General features: G+C 44.1%; 3 protein-coding genes across 4 annotated transcripts in view; all 3 read right to left on the bottom strand.

Moving 5' to 3' along the window:
* LOC130389628 (homeodomain-interacting protein kinase 3-like) overlaps positions 1-6,919 on the bottom strand; it is a 28,922-nt gene extending 22,003 nt beyond the window's left edge. Inside the window, exons 1-4 of the mRNA XM_056599490.1 lie at positions 6,528-6,919; positions 2,611-3,611; positions 1,589-1,780; positions 1,318-1,499 (exon numbers count right to left, since the gene is read on the bottom strand). Coding sequence (XP_056455465.1) covers positions 1,318-1,499; positions 1,589-1,780; positions 2,611-3,609 — 1,373 coding nt within the window. The 5' untranslated portion in view covers positions 3,610-3,611; positions 6,528-6,919. The remainder of the gene's footprint in view (positions 1-1,317; positions 1,500-1,588; positions 1,781-2,610; positions 3,612-6,527) is intronic.
* A 293-nt stretch (positions 6,920-7,212) lies between these two features.
* tcp11l1 (t-complex 11, testis-specific-like 1) lies at positions 7,213-12,929 on the bottom strand. Its single transcript, XM_056599497.1, has 10 exons — positions 12,617-12,929; positions 12,188-12,346; positions 11,882-12,014; positions 11,642-11,762; positions 11,140-11,360; positions 10,041-10,177; positions 9,774-9,949; positions 8,843-9,024; positions 8,109-8,281; positions 7,213-7,974 (listed from the first exon to the last, which is right to left on the bottom strand). The coding sequence occupies exons 2-10, from the start codon at positions 12,321-12,323 to the stop codon at positions 7,757-7,759; spliced, it is 1,497 nt and encodes a 498-aa protein (XP_056455472.1). The 5' UTR covers positions 12,324-12,346; positions 12,617-12,929; the 3' UTR covers positions 7,213-7,756.
* Positions 12,930-13,014: 85 nt separating this feature from the next.
* LOC130389631 (DEP domain-containing protein 7-like) lies at positions 13,015-17,961 on the bottom strand. Of its 2 annotated transcripts, none has more exons than XM_056599494.1 (12): positions 17,857-17,961; positions 17,428-17,613; positions 17,064-17,205; positions 16,777-16,869; positions 16,458-16,600; positions 16,065-16,269; positions 15,755-15,906; positions 15,434-15,559; positions 14,957-15,099; positions 14,624-14,749; positions 13,482-13,557; positions 13,015-13,394 (listed from the first exon to the last, which is right to left on the bottom strand). In XM_056599494.1, the coding sequence occupies exons 1-12, from the start codon at positions 17,921-17,923 to the stop codon at positions 13,189-13,191; spliced, it is 1,665 nt and encodes a 554-aa protein (XP_056455469.1). In that variant the 5' UTR covers positions 17,924-17,961; the 3' UTR covers positions 13,015-13,188. The 2 variants fall into 2 exon arrangements, with proteins under 2 accessions (XP_056455469.1, XP_056455471.1); XM_056599496.1 differs by having other exon boundaries at positions 17,437-17,613.
* Positions 17,962-17,968: the final 7 nt, after the last annotated feature.

The following is a 17,968-nucleotide window of genomic DNA, read 5'->3' as shown; positions in this document are numbered from 1 at the left end:
ATTGCACTATAGGCTCTTTTTTTGTATCGTCCTGTTTTGATCAGTATATGCCAATGTTGTTATCAATAAAAAATCATTTGCACAAGGCAAGCCGATGCACTTCGCCATGTTGATAAGATAATTAAAATGAGAAGAATTATGGGACAAAAAAAATCAAGGGAAATTTAGCATAGAAAAATAATTTGCGATTAAACGCGATTAATCGTGAGTTAACTATGACATTAATACGATTAATCACGATTAAATATTTTAATCGCTTGACAGCTCTAATTACTACCAATAGGGAGTACTTTTTCCAAGGGATTTCAACATGTGCAGGTTGAGTTGCAACATTTTGTGCTCTTCCATTAAATGTCGCTGGGTACATAGCTGCTAGGCCTGTCGGTCTAACTCAGACACCTACAACTGATTACACATTGATTGAGGGCCAAGGAACAGTGCAATAGCTTGCGTCACACCCGTCTTGCTGTGACTTGTTTAAAGAAAATTCTGACGTACCAATTTCACTGCAGATAGTTCCACAACAAACAAACATAAATCTTAACATGTACACCAAATTAAAATAGAGAATCGAAGACAGCCCCCTCTCAAACACGTACGTGCATCATCCAAAATTGGAAGTGAGAGACAGAGTGACTCATTCTGAAAAGCTTTTGATGAAGTGGAATGTCCCACATCTAGTGGTGTGGTGCAAACCTTTCTTTGCCATAAAGCCATTTTCTGCACAGCTCTGATGTCAGTCCGTCATTCAATACAGGCCATGTCTGAGTGGCACGCACAGCTAGCATCGTTAGGCCATACCCAATGCTGTACGTGTTGTTTCGAACAAAAAAACACCTCCGTTGTGTGCATTATGCAAGATAGGCCTCAGCCTATAGCATAAGGGATGTGGCTTTAAGCACATGGATAACATATCCTGTTGCACAAACATACCCACATGAACGGTGAAGAAGGAAGACACATAGCAAGAGAGAGCAGGCCTGAATGTGAGTCAAACTAATTAGAAGCAGGAAAGAAAGCAAGAAGACTGAGAAAGAATGAAAGGGGGGGGAAAACAGGATTTCTACAAGTGAGAGCAAACCACAGAGCTTCTGGATAGATTCCTCTCACGTACGCGATTACATAACAGGAAGACCGAAGAAAGTGAGGTTGGGCTGACTCAGGCCCTGCGGGGAAATGCACCACTTAACGTGCACTCCCCAAAATAATAGATCAACCGGATTTAGACTTGTTGATGCAGTTTACACGTCTGAAATAAAAAATAATTGTTCTAGTCAAAACAAAGACATCCTGACAGGAAAAGGAAGTCAGCCTCACCTGTAGTATCGGGACTGCAGGTAGGTGGAGCAGACTGCCTTGGAGACGTGGCTGGCTGATCCAAAGTCAATAACCTTGACCCGGTAGGGCTGTCTGGCCGGGTCCACCAGCATGATGTTCTCAGGCTTCAGGTCCGCGTGGATCAGACCCAAACACTTCAACTTCTTCAATGCAGTGGCGACCTGCACGCACGACACAGGCAGGTTAAGAACGGCAGCCTTTCCTAATCTCGGCACCAAGACCGGCGAGAGAGGAGCGGCATTGCTTGTACCTGCTGCAGAATGGGCCTGATGATCTTGAGTGGCAGGGGGTTGAATTTGTTCTGCTTGAGGAAGTCGTAGAGGTTCTGTTCCAGCATCTCAAACACCAGGCAGGTGTGGCTGAGGTGCTGGAAACACTCCAGGGCCCGCACCACGTTGTGCTCGTCGGCGTTCTCGTTACTCAGACGGGACAGGATCCCAACCTGGGGGGTGGGGGCCAGAGACAGAGACAGATGAGCCGGCAGAGCCAATAGACTATGAGGCGTCGGCTGCGGAAAGAAAAGGGTCTAGCGCCTGGTCCAGAAAACAGTATTGTGTTTGATTAAGGGATGGAACGCCTCAAGAACCAACGTTGCAAACCGTTCGGTTCAGGCCATGCATGTGTTGTGTGGTTAAAAATAAATAAAGTGTTGAGCTCTGATTACGGTACCCAGAGAAACTGCTCAGTCTGGGATGGTGTGTAGCCCCCGCACCGGCAGGACTCAAGGAGAACATTTTCTACTAACTTATCCATTTGGTGGCACCCCAACAAGTTTGGTTGCACCCCTTGTTCCACCGCTTTGACATGCCCTTTGCCACGTCAATAGTCAAAACTGGGGGTCCTTTCTTTCTACCGCCATAATTCGACACGTCTTTCCTCACAAACCATCTGTATGCGCTCCTCCTTCTAAATCAAAAAGCTCCACCTAATAATAAACAGGCTGCTACGGTATTACTCAAGTTTTTTCTCATCTGCCGTTTCTTCATCTAGAATACTGCATTTCTTCGCATGCTGTTGAAAAGCAATAGTGCAATTTAATTGAAACTTTGCACAATGTACAAACCGCCTTCTGTGATCATTTGAAGTACTCCAGTAAAAGAAGACACTATTATTTGCCATAGGTTTGGTGTCCAAATACTATTAAGAGGAAGTCACTACCAAAATAAGAAAGATGATAAGACATCGAAGGACACTAGCGTGGCTTGCAAACGTACCTTAAACTCGACTTAAAACCTTGATAGTGCTAATGAAATAAAACTCTTTGTGCTTTACCTCAATCTGACCCTGGCGCGCGTAGGACGGGTGGTTCTTCAGGATCTTCACGGCCACCACGTCGTTGGTGCCCCTCTTCCAGCACTTCACCACCTGCCCGAACGTCCCCCGGCCGAGGAACTCCAGCACCTCGTAGCTGTTCTTGGCCGAGCACAGGACCTCGTGCTGGACCAGCTGGTAGTCCCCGTCCACGGAGCCCATGTTGGTGACGGTGGCGCCCGCCGCCACCTCCAGGCCCCGGGCGCCGCCGTCCTGCGTGGCCTCCGCGCCGCCGATCACGGCGGGCCTGGCCACGGGCGCGGCCCCTGGTCCGCTGTGCTGGGCCGCCCCCGCTCTGACCGGGCCGGGCCCCGGGTTACTCCCCGGGTTACTGGTTTGCAACATGGCTACGGCGGGGGCAGGGGGAGGCAGTGTAGAGACGTCCTCGACTATCTGCATCACTCCGCCGCCGTGTTCCCGCGGTCGCTGTCCGCCTTGGCCCGTCCTCCACTCACATCTCTGGGCGGCGCCCGGGCGCGGGACGTCGTCTACGGCTCTCGCCTGAGTCCGACGCTCGCCGCGTTTCCGCTGCTGCTGCTCCGCTCCCACACAGGCCCCAGGATGTGGGCCACGGTCGAGGCTTCTGCCTCCCTCTGCCTCAGCCGGACGTTCACCGCCGTCCCCAAAGCTCCTCGCCTCTGGTGGGCCCCGACTCTGACGCGCAGTCCCCTGGACGAGTGCCCCGGAGAGGTCTTCCTCTAGCGCCTGCTCAGCTCTGAAGGGCCTCAGCGGGTCGGTCCGGCCGCAGGTGGGCTCCACGTTGTTGGGGTAGGCGATGCCGTAGTTGACTCCGATGACGTAGGTTTTGGTCTGGGGCCGCTGGTGAAAGGCTCTGCTCGGGTCGACGCTACTGTGGAATCGACTTGCCGTGTGACTGCTGGTACCAATGCTGCTGGTTCCTAAGGCACTTGTTTGAGCTGGGTACAGGTGTGATGGCTTGAGTAACACCTTTGAGGCCATCCCTGAAAAAAGACAGAACCAATAAGATGGGAGGAAAGAATAAAGTCGCATAGTTTAGTACTTTGTCTTTAGTTCATTCAATGAAGCTGTGGATATGGAACAGAATAAAAACATAGTCCACGTTTGCACAAGATACACAGCCCAATGTTACAAAAAACAGTTTTAACTATATTTCAAGGGCAATTGTAACGGTGGAGGAGCTCTGTCTGAAGGGCAGGTGTAGGAGGGGATCTTGATGGTCAATATTTCCACGCAATTTATGAATTACAAATTTTCCCAACGGATTAAACGACGCAATTGACATGCAAACAAATGTGATTGACCGTTAAAATATGAATAAAACATAGGATTTTGCTTGGTTTGAACATTGCTGGAAACAACTTGGATAATGCAAGGACACACCTAAACAAAACATAACACTGGTCTATCGATTTTTATCTGGAAATGTTACGTACTTAACCTTTGCGTTAAGGCGCAACCCTGGTACAATTACCTTTTTCTAATGGCTAAACGAATAGAAGTTGTAATAAAGTCAGTGCAGAGGTCTGGCGATGTGGTCCTTTTTCGGAAGTGGCCTATTGTAATGAGAGAGCATGGGACTCCCATTGCATTGCTTGCACTGCCAAGCCAGTGAAAAGCTATAACGGTAGAGCCTGCCTTACGCAACCAATCTAGCTAATAGAGCATTTTGGTGATGAGGGATGATTAAACAATTATTAGTTTTAAAATTATGTTGTGGTTTGTTTGTTTGTGTTGAGCGTTCTTGCATGCTTGCAGAAGACTCTGAAAGTATATATAGCTCATTTAAAAAAAAGAAGCTATTTTAACATGTAGCTTGTTTAGTGCAGTGGTGTTGCATTTCATAAATTCAGAAAAAAAATCCATTGGGAAATTACATTTACAGTTCGGGATTGCCAATGGACAATAAGAAAAGCTGAATGCAGTCGACTTCCGCTTCACCAAAAGTACATCCCATTCATTCGAGTTCAAACGCAGCTACATATTCAATGGTGAGAACCACTTCTTAAGAGTACTGACACATGCTACCACTTCTTACAGATTCCCAATCCCCAGGTTAGCATCACATGAATACTGCTCGAAGTACAAAGCGCTCTACGTTTTAATAAGCTATCTTTAAACAGCCTTCCAGAATGAAGCTCACAGTGGGAACTAGTTGGTCTAAAAGCATCTCATTATCTTTTCCCGAAGGCAATGATAAGTAATTTCGGCTTTCTAATCTAGGTTATACTGCTTCATACAATTCTGAAAGACTGGTTGAATTTAGGCAACAAAAAAGAAACTACATTTTGTTAAATTACTTTATTAAGAACAACTTGAAATGTCTGCAAGCATTGCGGAAACCAACTTACCCTTTAAATTCTATTTTATTTGTATAGCCCTTAATCACCATTACAGTTTAAAAGGGCTTAACAGGCCAAATATTTATGACACCCCCTTGACCCAAGCCCCCAGAAGGGGGCTTGGGTCAAGGGGGGGGTCATAAATATTTGGGTATTCACTACAAGGGTATTCGAGGTGGTCCTAAAACATAATATGATGTCTTAAAATGTCATATGTGTTTGGATTGTTTATGTTTAGCTCTGATCATAAGAATGTGGAAGTTAACAGCTAATTTCTCGATTAATTTAGCTAAGCAATGTCGTCTCCTCTCCACTTGTCAGACCGGAACCAATTCCAAAAGCATAAATTGCTGCATTTCTTTTTTGTATTCTGCAATGAGCCTTAATTGTCTATTATTATGTCTAATAACTTATTTGCCGACATCGAGGTTATCACCCGATTGTACATTTACAGCTTGAACGCATTTAGGACGATATGCGTAATCTCTGAGTTGAAATTTCCTAATTCCGAGTAGTCTTGTCCGCGGTCAGTATGCGCACCTGTATCTGCCAGTGCATCATTCACATGAAAGAGGTTCGGAATTGTAGTGCCGTTAAACGACTTTATACAGGCTCAGACACGCAATGGGGTGTGACTGAAGTTGAACATGTAATAAGCACCGCATTCAGTCCATGGCTCAAAACCGCTCCGTTTCTGAGTAGTTGGATGACATTTTAATTCTGGGGTGGGGGCGGGGGGCGCACTGACCACCTATCTGGCACCAATCATAATGTGAACCAATTTTTAATTTGCATTTCTAAAGAAAAAAGAGGCGAGTTGATTGTCACCAACTGGAAAAAGACCCAAAACTATGTTAAATAAAAACGAATACAGGTATAGAGCATTCTATTTAAGACCCAAGAGTCCTTCATGCACGACAAATTAAAACAATCGCAGCAGCCGATGAAATTAAATTAATAACTGTATACCAAATACAGACAACTAAAGCTAAATGGATTGACATACGGCTGCTGCATATTGTTGCCACGGTGTCATCAATCCCAAACACCAACACAGTCCTAGCTGGTTATAGTGTGTCATCTTACTGCTTCATCAGGAATCCATGTCAAAAATGCCTCTAAAACAGTGCGTTAAGAAAGTCTTAAAGATCAGCTGCCTGGATCGCTCAAGCGACGACAAACATATGGGTCATACCATCAACACAACACACCAGTTGAAACGTATGTTACAAGTGGCTGCTGGTTCAGCATGCGTTACGTGTTCAAGTCATGACAATTTTTGTTAGTTACTTCTGCCAACAAACAAATATACAAGACAATTGCCATACACATATCATACGACGACAATAAATACACGCACAAACTTTGTGTGGGTGTTGAAGTTCTACAGCAAGATACCATATGTTAACCAGTTAGCATGAAGGGCTACACGGCAGTGTGAGGAACGGGGAGAAAACTGAAGTTTGCTAGCTTACCAAAACAACCTAGCCGAAGCTAGCAATACAATCAACCCAACCCGAAAAACATGACTTGAAGATATATTTCTGGCAAGCTTACCTTTAATAAAAATTTAGTGTAGTATGAGCCAAAGCGTCAGCCACCATGCTAGCGGCGAGGTTCCACACCACAGCCAAACCCTGCAACGCTTCTGCTGCCATCTTGTTCACCAACGAGAAGAGACCAGACGGTGCGAGTTGTTACATTTAAAGCTTAAAATATAGCAAATAAGTACCTATTAAATAATCCATCCATCACCCGAGGCCTGTCCATGGGTTTCGGCTTAACAAACAATGTCTCTCGTCGTAACTTAGGTCAAGAAATCGATGTTTCGAAACTTTTGCATGTCAATACGCCTCTGCAAGCGTAGCTGTGGAGCTGTTGCTGGCCTGGTTGGCTCTCTGCTTGTGGCTTCTTCGCATGTGTGGAATGTGAGAGTGCAAGCAAGGGGAGGGCTGGGTAAGCGAGGAGGGCGAGAGAACCAGAGATAAGGACGAGACTGAAAACTTAACGTGGAAATAACTTGTTAAATGTCTAAATGGAAATTATATAACAAAGTGCATTTTATTCACAACACATTTATTCGTAAATTAATGACAAATGTATTGTAATTAAATGTAAATCATAAAACAAATGTCAGCATCTGTGATATAAAAAAATGTAATGAATATATTGAAATTGAATTACACAAGTTGAATCTAGTTTCCAGTTCCTCCTATCGCCTTTTCTGCATACAACCTGCCAATGACGACTACAACACAATTGGGGAACTCAATTTTATTGACATGTCACATGGTGAATAACATTTAAAGACAATATTTCTGTCTGATGCATCAATAAATGTACATTTTACATGGTTCTGAATAATGGGATAGGCAACAGCTTGTTAAATGTAGTATAACTAGCATCATGTTTTATTGGGCATATATTTTCAACTATTTAATCACTATTTGAAGAAAAAGTTTGTTGGCAATAAAATACTTAATGCTTGCCTTTTAATAATTATGGTCAGGAACCGCCTCCACTAATACAAGACTAGTTCATTATTGTATGAAATAGTGTTTCTAACACTCATAAATGGTAAGGTTTTTCAAGGTTAACTCACAGGAAGACTTAGGCCTATAGTCTCTGAGCAATTATGACAACTTTAGAGTAACACTTTTTTTCAGTACAACTTAAGATGGTAGCAGGTGAGTGTTTTCTTTAGTGATAGTTTTCAACCATACATTCCAGGCAGTCGGGTGTTCAGGGGGAGGCCTCTGAAGCATCCTTCTGCCGTCCACTACACGTCACACTGTGGGGTGCTCCGCTGGCATTAGGGCGCTCTGGAGAAGCTTCTGGTAGAACGGGGAGAAGACCAACTTGTTGAAGTTGACCAGGCGACTGAAGCGGACGGTGAGCTCACTCAGCTCCTTGCCCACCGGGGCCAGCCCCCCAGGCAGGGGGGGCGAGGTCTGGTGCTGAGTGGACTCCAGGGAGGCCAACATGTAGCTCTGGATGCGTGACTCTGCGTGCAAATTTAAGAAAAACATTGTTGTTGAAGACTCTCCAAACTCAACATGTATGTCATCCAACGACCTACACAGTTACAGTGTTGGCTTCAGTAGAAGGGTAAGATAACGTTTGAGTGACAGTTCTTACCCATCACCTTACGGATGGTGTTGTCTGGGCGGGCAGTGGCCAGGATCTGTCCCTTGAGGATGTCCTGGCGCTCAGGGGAGTAGGGGCCATGGCCGTGCTCGCTCAGACAATGACTCAGCTCCACACACAGCTTCTCCCCAATGGAGGCCAAGGTTTCCTCTAAAATAAAAGACCTTGCAACCGAAAGTACAAAACACCACACGCTTATTTATTCAACTGCATCCATGGAGATGAGGAGACCATGTACAATCTTACTATCATGCGTCATTGTTTTTGAACAAAAAATAGGTCGGACTTTAAAAAGGGCGAGCCAAAAGGAAGCATGTTTCCGGACTAACTACAGTGTATGGACTTTGGTGTTCTACAAGCTAATGGAACACGTAATTAAACGTAATTAAAGACCTGATACAAAACCGACCAAGTCATATCCATCCATGAACAGGTGCTGTATGATAAATGTGTCCAGATGTGATTGCAAAGAATCACAGTTATGTTTTATTAATGAGTTGCCCGTTGTCATTGTTAGTCAAATTATGGGGTGGTAATTAATAACATTGATGCTTAAGATGGTCATCCTCCTGTCGAAATGCAATTTTTGGATCTGGGAAACTGGTCTGCTATGCAGTATGCTAGTCTGGAGATTCAGACGTCCCCCTTGTAATCTGCGTTTACCCTCTTCTTTTTTAGCATGTGTATACGCAGAACACGGTTTCCTGTTTGTAGTGTGCACTCACGGTGTGTGCATGTCCATGATGATGGCGTTGAGGGTGGTCTTCAGTTTGTCCATGAGGCCGGGCAGGCCGGAGATGGCGTCTCCTGTGGTGGTGTACACGATGAGCAGCAGGGAGGAGAGCAGCACGAGCCTCTCGGCCTCCTGCTGCATCTCCATGAAGCGAGCCTGGTCCAGCATCAGGGTCTGGGGGGCCGCACCAGATGGGAAGGAGACGTCGACGGTGGTCATGTTATCGTTTGTGTTTTCCTATCATTTTTCCCTGAGGGGTGCATTGACACAGGGGCAGGGCTGATAGGAAGTGAAATTATCGGTGCCTGAAATTGTCAAATTCATTCGAAGACACCATAGAGATTTGCCTTTGTTGACAACAATAAAAGGAGCGGAATGTAGCCGATGCAACAATACGTTTTTTATTGCATAAAAGTGTAAAGTGCTACCCAAAGTGGTGTGCAAAACGTTTTCAGTCCCATTCAGACCATCCTCAGTGCAAACATACAAAAGGTAAAAGACTTCCTTATATAGACTACGCCTAGTTGGTGGCAGACATGTCAATCAAGAGGTCCGGCAGGTTGACGTGTTGACTAGACATTTTAAAAAGGCACCACTCACCTATTTTCACTTTTCTTGACAACATACATGGCCGAGCTCAAGCCTGAATTCAGGCACCGCGCCTGAACTCGATCAGGCCTGTTGGTGTCCTAGAACACCTGATGCAAGGCTTGTTAATATAATTAAAGAGAGTGAGGTGGGGAGAAGTTAACCAATTAACTAACTGGAAGGCCATGTTGTAATATTTCTTGGAGGTAGGAGTTTGGACATGGTATAGGGCAACACCAAGAGTGCCTTTATAATCCTCTTTTGTGGCAAATTCAATACAGCTATCGCATGGCCTGTATTAAAAGAGAATGGTGGTTCAGGGCACGCGTACTAACCTCTGGGAAGGTATCTGAGGAATGGTCCCACTTGAGAAGCCGTAAGAAGGCGTGGTTATGGACACTGTGAGGCGGCAGTGAAGTAGTGGAGACTGCTGCAGCCGAGGCACTGGCCCCGTTCTCTCGCAAATCTTCTGCTGCGTCTCGAAGCCACTTCTCAGTGAAGTCCAAGGCATCTGGAAGTAAAGTTGAAGTAAATCATTAGAACACGCACATCCAATCGTATTTTATTTTTTTGAAACCTGACGAAACCTAGTCTATCCTCACTAGGTTGTTTCTCCAGAAACTCCGTGAACTTTTGTCTCTCGTACTCTGCAGACTGCTGCATCAAGTGGGGTTTGAGGGTAGAAAGGGTAAAGTTCACCATGTCCATTTTCATTAGGTCCAGAGCTTTAACGATTGCTCTAGGAGTGAGGTAGAAGAAAGAGTTGGTTAGCAAGATGAGCACTAGACCGATACAGGATATCAGACAATGCTATTTTCGTTATTATAGTAAGATTTAAAAAGAAAAGGCGCTGTAGGTAAGACTTGGGGAATTGTAAAAAAAAAAAAAGAGAGCAGAAATGGGAAAGTTAGAAAGAATTCATCCCTACACTTTTGACCGAGGGATTCAGTCAGAAATGGCCCGGGAGCGGTTTGCGATTTTAATCGCATGAAACTCATGAAAATAGTTTTCATGAGTTATGCGTTCTCTCATGAAATTCAAGGATGAACTCATGAAATATATTCTCAGCTAATTTCCCTAAATAGCTGACTGATGGTTTTGGATGTCTAACATATTACACCCCAATAATAGCTCTTTCATATCACAGCACCATTAACATAAGCTTTTAACATCCACCAGCTTACACGGAAAGTCTAACGCACATTTCAGGTAAAACTGCCAAATATACACGTGTAACTTCCTCACTAGATTCACAAAGTGACTGTACCTGTCTTGGTGATTAAACCAGGTCTCTCCTGGCATCACTTAAATGTCTGTTAGCAATATCATTTGTCAAAACTACTTTGTTAAACCGATTCTGGAGAAGAGCCTTTAGTCTGAACTGCTGGAAAACAAAACAGTGAATCGCAATACAAGTTCTATACACAACAATGTCTTATCACGAAGACCAAAGACAAGAGCTACCGCTATACTTCATGCTTCTGATTAGGCTCACTGCATACTCTAATGCAGAATCGGCACAACAAACAAATATATTGGAAAATACATGGTGAAGCAAGGAGAGGTTATTATGGCTTCAACACCCGGACTGGCGCTGTTCTTTAGCGGATCACTATTAATACTCCAAGCATTGACTTGAACTGCAGAAAAAAAAAAAGGATGATGAGGTACCCCAAGCTCCCTTGTCTTTGATTCACTTACTTAAGCAGAGGCACCAATTCAGTTGCATCGTGCAGCTTCCTGATTTCCCCATCTCTGCAGGGTGCACACAGCGACCCCATGGTCCCCACTATGAACTTAGCCAGCCGACCCATGTCCAGGGCCCCGTTCTCAGCCTGCTGCTGGATGAGAGGGAGGTCCAGAACCTCCTCGATGCTGGAGCGCAGGCGGTCGTGGCTGGGCATCAAGAAGGACAGCAGGGCCTGGATGGGGTTACAATCGTTGTTATCTGTCAATATTATCTGGATTATACAATACCATTCAGACATTATACAATACCATCACAATACATTATAGACAATGTGATAGTGATAGCAAGTGTAATAGTCTAACTGAATTACAATGGAAAAAAGATTGTCTTAAATGTCCATGTGTATGTATTTCTTTTTATATTCAGATAAACATTCTATCATAAGATCGATCCATAGTACATCCTTGAAGGTTTGTCAGACTGAAGAGAATACCGCTTGCTTTTGTTTCTCACCTCTTTGATGTCAGATAGCATCTTGATAGCATTAATGTATGATGGGGGATCTTCATTCAACTGAGACTCCAAGTAGTCCCAGAAAGCTTGGTGCATTATATCTTTCACCCTCCGCTCCAAACTACAAAAGGAGGACAGAAATCTCAATAGTAAATAAGAATACATTACGCAGTTAATCAAGGCAAGACATTAATATATTTGCACATTTTCACAAACACACAATCAGTAAATCGACCTTACCTTCCCTCGGGGAGTTCTATAGGTTTCATCACAAATTCTTTGTTCACCACCATCTCGTGTGCTAGAGCCATGTTGGAGACTCCCTTGGCCGTCTCCATCAACTCCCCTACTGAGACGAACCTGGGCGGGCTGGCTGGAGAGCAGAGAGGAGAAAATGTATCCAAACCAAATCTAAACGGAGAAACCACCATATAATACAATTTGAAAACTTTAAGTTCATCCTCATGCAAACATTCTGCTTGATTGAAGAAGTCCTAGAAGAAAATCATTTGTTTATCATTTCAACAATTCTATGCCAGAACTCACCTTGTGGCGTGTTCCCTCTTCGTGGACTGGGAATATTCACCCCTGCTCTCCCTCTTGCCGTTTCCTCCGAAAGGTCCGGTGTCCTCTCCTCCCTCGACTCATCGTTTCCCTCCTGTCCCGGTTGGTCCTTCGGCATGGTTCAGATTGAGATGCAACCGCCTGGGGTAATCATTTATTTAGAAAGCAGAGCCGACGCATAAGTCAAATTATGCAAGCTACTCTGTAAACAAGGCCATAACTTTAGCTTGAATATGGTTACAATAATACTGTTTATAACGGGGATTCGGATATTAAACAGTCCAGTATATTTTCGGAAAGCAGTACAAATCAGAGTACAGAGCAGTTTGGTCCAAATCCTCAGGATGACATCACAACAGACCATTACGGGGTGTATGGCAGCCACCATTATTGCGCACTTATTTGACCAACCTCGTTTTCCTCCCCCTTTTTGAGATACAGGAGTTGGCTTGTCCTCAAATGACCCACTGTTGTATTGGACAGAACAGCAGTAGGCTTAACTGGTAAATAAAACTAATACTTGCGCAATGCGATTGCCCGATATCAATGCCGGACACCAAGTTGAAGATAAATTAGGTAATATTGTCATCATCTGGTCAAATTCCGTTCCAATCAGGTCAGGTTCGCGTTTCCTTTGTATTTAGTTAGTTATTACTCTGAACCGCTACGAGAAACGCATTGCTAGAGTTGACAATCGTTAGCTCTTCCGGTAAGGATGAGGCACGAATGACGTCAGTGCCAAGCCCTTCAATAGTAATCGAGGTTTTGGCTCAAATAAAATAAATTATTATAGCATGAAAATTTGCTGAACAACTATTAGATTTTATTTATTGCTCATTTGATTTCAAATACATATGGCAAAGGCACACAAAAAAAAAATAACTTCCATACATTTTCCAACACAAGCCTAAATGGATTGAAACCTTTCCACAACTCTAGCAACGTTTGTATCTACAGCTGTAGATAGCGACAGCGTTCACATATCACAGCATGCTAAGGGCTGAATCACCAAAATACTGATCAAACACCTCAGGGTGAGCCTGGTAAAACTGCCTGAGCAACCTCCTCTTCTTTCTGTCTGAAATCTTGGGGTCCAGATGTATGTTGCTTAGCAAAGCCCTCAGCTCCCCTTGGGTTACATCTCTAACGTGCGCACTGTCCCGGAAATCCTGCTGACAGAAGGTGGAACCTGGGGTGACAAACAAAACAGTAAATGACAGGGCATTTACAGGGTTATCCATAGCATTCTCATGTGCTACACAGAGACGTTAATTACCTGTGACATCCGGATGGTTCCTGTGCACAAGGCTTGCCAGTTTGTCGCTCACTGCTTTGTGCAGGGCCCCTGGTATCTGATGTGGACATAAAAAAAAATAAGAGAAACATTTAAATTATCAAAATCTTAATAAAAACACTCAATTGACTTGATCATTTCGAATTAATTACTACAATCAGATTTTAGTTTCAGGAGATACAGGATCTTTCTGGAATCCGTTAAGACACCAAGTCATAGTAGTAAAAGTGGCATAAAAATACATTTTGGCCAGGAGTTGGGCCAAGATATTTGGGTTGAATAGAAAAGTCTAGGTTTAGTATACCTTCAGATGGATCCAAAGGATTCCAAATTAACATTTAACTAGTCTCACAAATCAGATTCATAGCTAAAGTCTGACAGCAGACAATATAAATCAGTGTTTCACTTTCTTTTGCCTCATATTTGTTTTGACCCATTATGTTGCTGGAGGCGGGGATTTAAGCCTGCACACAAACACGGCCAGCAGCAATAAAATGCTAAACAAAAGAGTCTGTAAAGGAATCAAACATCAAAGTGTAGACGGCGACTATGGAAATACACCCACAACGAAGCAATGGGTAGCTCCAGCCCTTTAAGGATCTATTGTCCTGCTCAGCTTTGGTGCAGTCTCTCCTCAAAGTTCTGCTGTAGCATAGCAAGACTGCTAGATCAGAGATTAATACTTAAAGGGAAACTTCACCCATTTCCATTAAGCTGTGTATCGTTAGAAACCCACTCATATTTTTGAATGGTCGTGCATCATTCCCTTATTTTCTGGAGAGACTGGAGAGATCCGTATAGATCTCCAACATTTCCTGTTTAAGATGACGCAATATGACGATTTTTGCATAGAAGTAAATAGGAAGTGTAAGAGGGGAGGATTCTCGTAAGACTACAAGCACTAGGGGGTGGGATCCACTGATCTAGATCAGCGGGAGTGGCCAGCAAAGCTGTGCATCGTGGGAGTTGTTGTCTTCAATCCAAAAGCACCAAAAAGTCACTTTCTGCCTTTTCTCGGTCAAGACGGCACCAAATTAGAATTTTATTTTATTATTCGACTACATTTAGGACCCAATTTCAATACATATTCATGCCTCCACCGGTGAAATGCTCCTTTAACTAACCCTGAAGATGTCCTGCGTGTTGCCGAGCATGAAGGCCACCATGAGCTCCTCCTGCTCCTTGGAGAGAGTCTTACTGTGGAGGAGTGCCCGTGAGAAGGACCTCCTCACTGCCAGGCGGTTCTCCATCTACACATGCACCAGAATATCAGACCATCAAACACCGGCGTCTTTTTATAACATTTAGGTCTGCATGACCTGTGTAGAACAGGACAAAAACTATATTTTGCATATATATATATATATATATTTTTTTTTTTTTGTAAGACCAAGATGCAGCGATCTTCAGATACTTTTTCCCAAGAGAATGCACAAAGACTGGTGCTGGGGTCTCACCTCCTTGTCCAGTCTTATCCCCTGTGGGTCAGCAGCCAGGGACATGAAGGTCAGCAGCCTGCGAAGCTCCTCTCTGCAGCTAGTGGGCAGTAACTTGAGGCACAGTTGTAAAGCCTCCAGTGCCTTGTCCAGCTTGGCATTGACTAGGCAAGTGAGAATGGAGAGCAGCAAGGACGGGGGAAGTAGTCGAGGAATGGTGCGGGAAGAGTTGTGGACTTTAGTTGAGTGTACAGTTCTCTTTGGCTCACTTTAACCTCCTTCAGTTCCTGTACCTGCTTGTTTGACTACATTTAAAATCCCTTAATCTTGCATACAGATTTGAAAAATTTAAAGACCCAAACACTAATGATGCACTTTGAAAGTTTTAGTGTTCTATAAGCAACGATCGTAGATGACTTTTACACCAATTGAAGATACCTAATGGCTCTTGTTATTCCCCTCAACAAGAAGTGAATAGTTATCTGTCCCAGGTCTCACCCAGGAGGTCAATGATGGCTGCATAAACATCTGTCAAGTTCCCCGGCAGCAGGGGAAGCATGTCTGTAAGGCTGTAGTGTTTGACCAGGATCCCATAGACAAGTAGCTGACACTGGCTCAAGCCACCTGGGGAGAACACACAACGGTCATCACACCTTCAGCAACACTATCGTATTTTTTTTATTTAATGTAGCTCTTGTCGTTTCGACTACAAACTGAATGGAAACAAGCAAAGAACGGAATGTGCCGTTTCAATAGCTGCTGGATGAAAAATAACAAAATAAATATAAATTCCTGAATGGTTGGTTCAGGGACACTTGCCTTCTTCTGGAGCGATGCGGTCCACCACCATGTAGTCCTGACTGTCTTCTTCCTGTCGGAAGTAGTTGGGGATCGCTCTGCTCAGTTCCATGACCGCCTTGTCGGGGAGCAGGTCCAGACAACCCAAAGCCGCACAAAGCCACTCGTCCTCACTGAGAGAGTCAATAAACACACCTTCAGAGAATCCATTTGTCTTTAGTTCCTTAAATGTAACTTCATTACAGAAATAAAACTAAAATGAGCATAAGTAGATTGAGCTAAGACGAAGCAAAAAAATCTAAGTGCAGTTCAGAAGACCCCCAAAATGTACTTGAATTCTTTGAAGGCCTGGAGGATCTGTCGGTCTAGGTTTTGGTCGCTGTAGATGAGGTCTGGGTTGCAGTGAGCCAGTGGACGTGGTGCAGTGAAGTGGGAATCTTGGTTCAGGCTGCACTGGAGCACCCCGTCCAGCAGGGGGAGGTCTACCAGCTTAAGCAGCCGTACTGTGGTCTGCTCCTGCCACACTTCATTCACCACTGCAGAGGCCAGAATTAAGAACGAAAAAAGGGTTTAAAATAGCCATCATGTATTACAGGAACAAAATACTGAATACTTCACTTTCCCTCCCAGCAGATGTGGTCTCCAAATCCTTTGCAAGGCCGACACATCAAAATAGTTTGTTATACATCACAAGGCATACCCAAAGATAAGATGTGCAGCTTACATGTTTGTGGTAACACTGTGTCAGTCTGTAGTCTACTGGGACTCAAACTCAGTTTGTCTGCCTCAATTACAGCCTGGAATCTGTTGGCATCGGGGAGAGTCTCTGGGGGTTTTGTATCCCCTGGCAACTTCAGTGATTCCTGCCTACAAACAAACAAAATGTATACGTAATTTACAAAAATGATACAAGCTCTAGTGAACAGACAAACTAGATTATTTTCAGAAGCACTGAACCTACGCAATATTTATATTGGTGTTTGAAGTGCACGTCCATTTGGCTTTCAATGTAACAATACAAAAAATGTAACAATTTTAAATACCCATCGGATGCATCAGTGCAGAAATACTTCTGGACACCATGACTGAGGACGCCCCTATCCAATTCATCAACTGAGGGAGTATGCAGGAGGAACCTGGAGGAGAGTATTGGAGTTATTTTGTATTCCAACTAGCAGGAGGACTCCTGCCATCCCGGTAGGAAAGTAGAAAATGTAACGGAGACAAGCCTGATCACCAAAACACTATTATTCTTCTTCCAGAAAACGGTGGAAATATCCACAAACGAAGCCTTTTTGAACCACCAATAGTTTGCTGGGCAATGACTCACTTGTAGAGAGCATTGCTGCAGTCGTTGAACCTATCCAGGTTCTTGTCTTTCCCAAAGACTTTGGTCCCCACAGCCTCAAACACATGGCAGTCCAGCAGAGCCTGGCAGACCACCACTACCTTTTCCCTGGACACGGTCGCACCTGTAGTGATGCCCAGTAGAGAGGATAGTCACTAGAAAGCTGACCTATTTGAACTGAAAATAATATAGGTAGATTCTGCTCTGGAAAACTACAGCATTCGTTCTACACATGAAAATCCCGTGTGTACCATGTTTTACTGATGTATCTGAGTATTGTAACATAAGCTCATTATTTTGTGTGTGTAGTTGGGAACATTTGTAAAAACATGCGCAGTACACACACCTTCCAGACCTTTGATATGGGACAGGTGGACTGCCACGACGTCCACTGCGTCAGACCCCAAGAAACAGTCGCCATGGGACTTAATATAGACTCGACGACGCTTCACCTTTACTGATGCCTTGAGATGGGCTATAAGTCCACTCCAAGAGGACAAAGACTGGTAGTTCCTACAAATCCCGCCCTGAGCTGAAAGGATATAAAAGAATCCCACTTTAACTTCATTTACATAGACTGAAGAAATGCAATATGAAGTTCAAGAAATGCAGTCAACCAAGATTATCCTTGCTGTGTACTTGCTGTCAGCTTTAAATCTTCAGAATTAGCATATAGGCTAATGAAGAGGCCACTTTAAATAAAAAATGATCATATGGTCTGTTCATGGATCATGTGGACGCATGGCAATAAGTTTCAGTTAAGATACAGTCTTACCCGGGGGACGCACATAGAGTTTTTCTGCAAGATTTAGAGCCGCAAGTCTCTCCTTGATTGTGGCCATGTTTCGCCCAGGTCAAAGCAATTAGCTAGTTGAGCACACCCAGTG

This window comes from Gadus chalcogrammus, chromosome 9 (genome assembly GCF_026213295.1).
Source record: "Gadus chalcogrammus isolate NIFS_2021 chromosome 9, NIFS_Gcha_1.0, whole genome shotgun sequence".
Classification (NCBI taxonomy): Eukaryota; Metazoa; Chordata; class Actinopteri; order Gadiformes; family Gadidae; genus Gadus; species Gadus chalcogrammus.
This window is presented reverse-complemented; position numbering and strand designations above follow the sequence as displayed.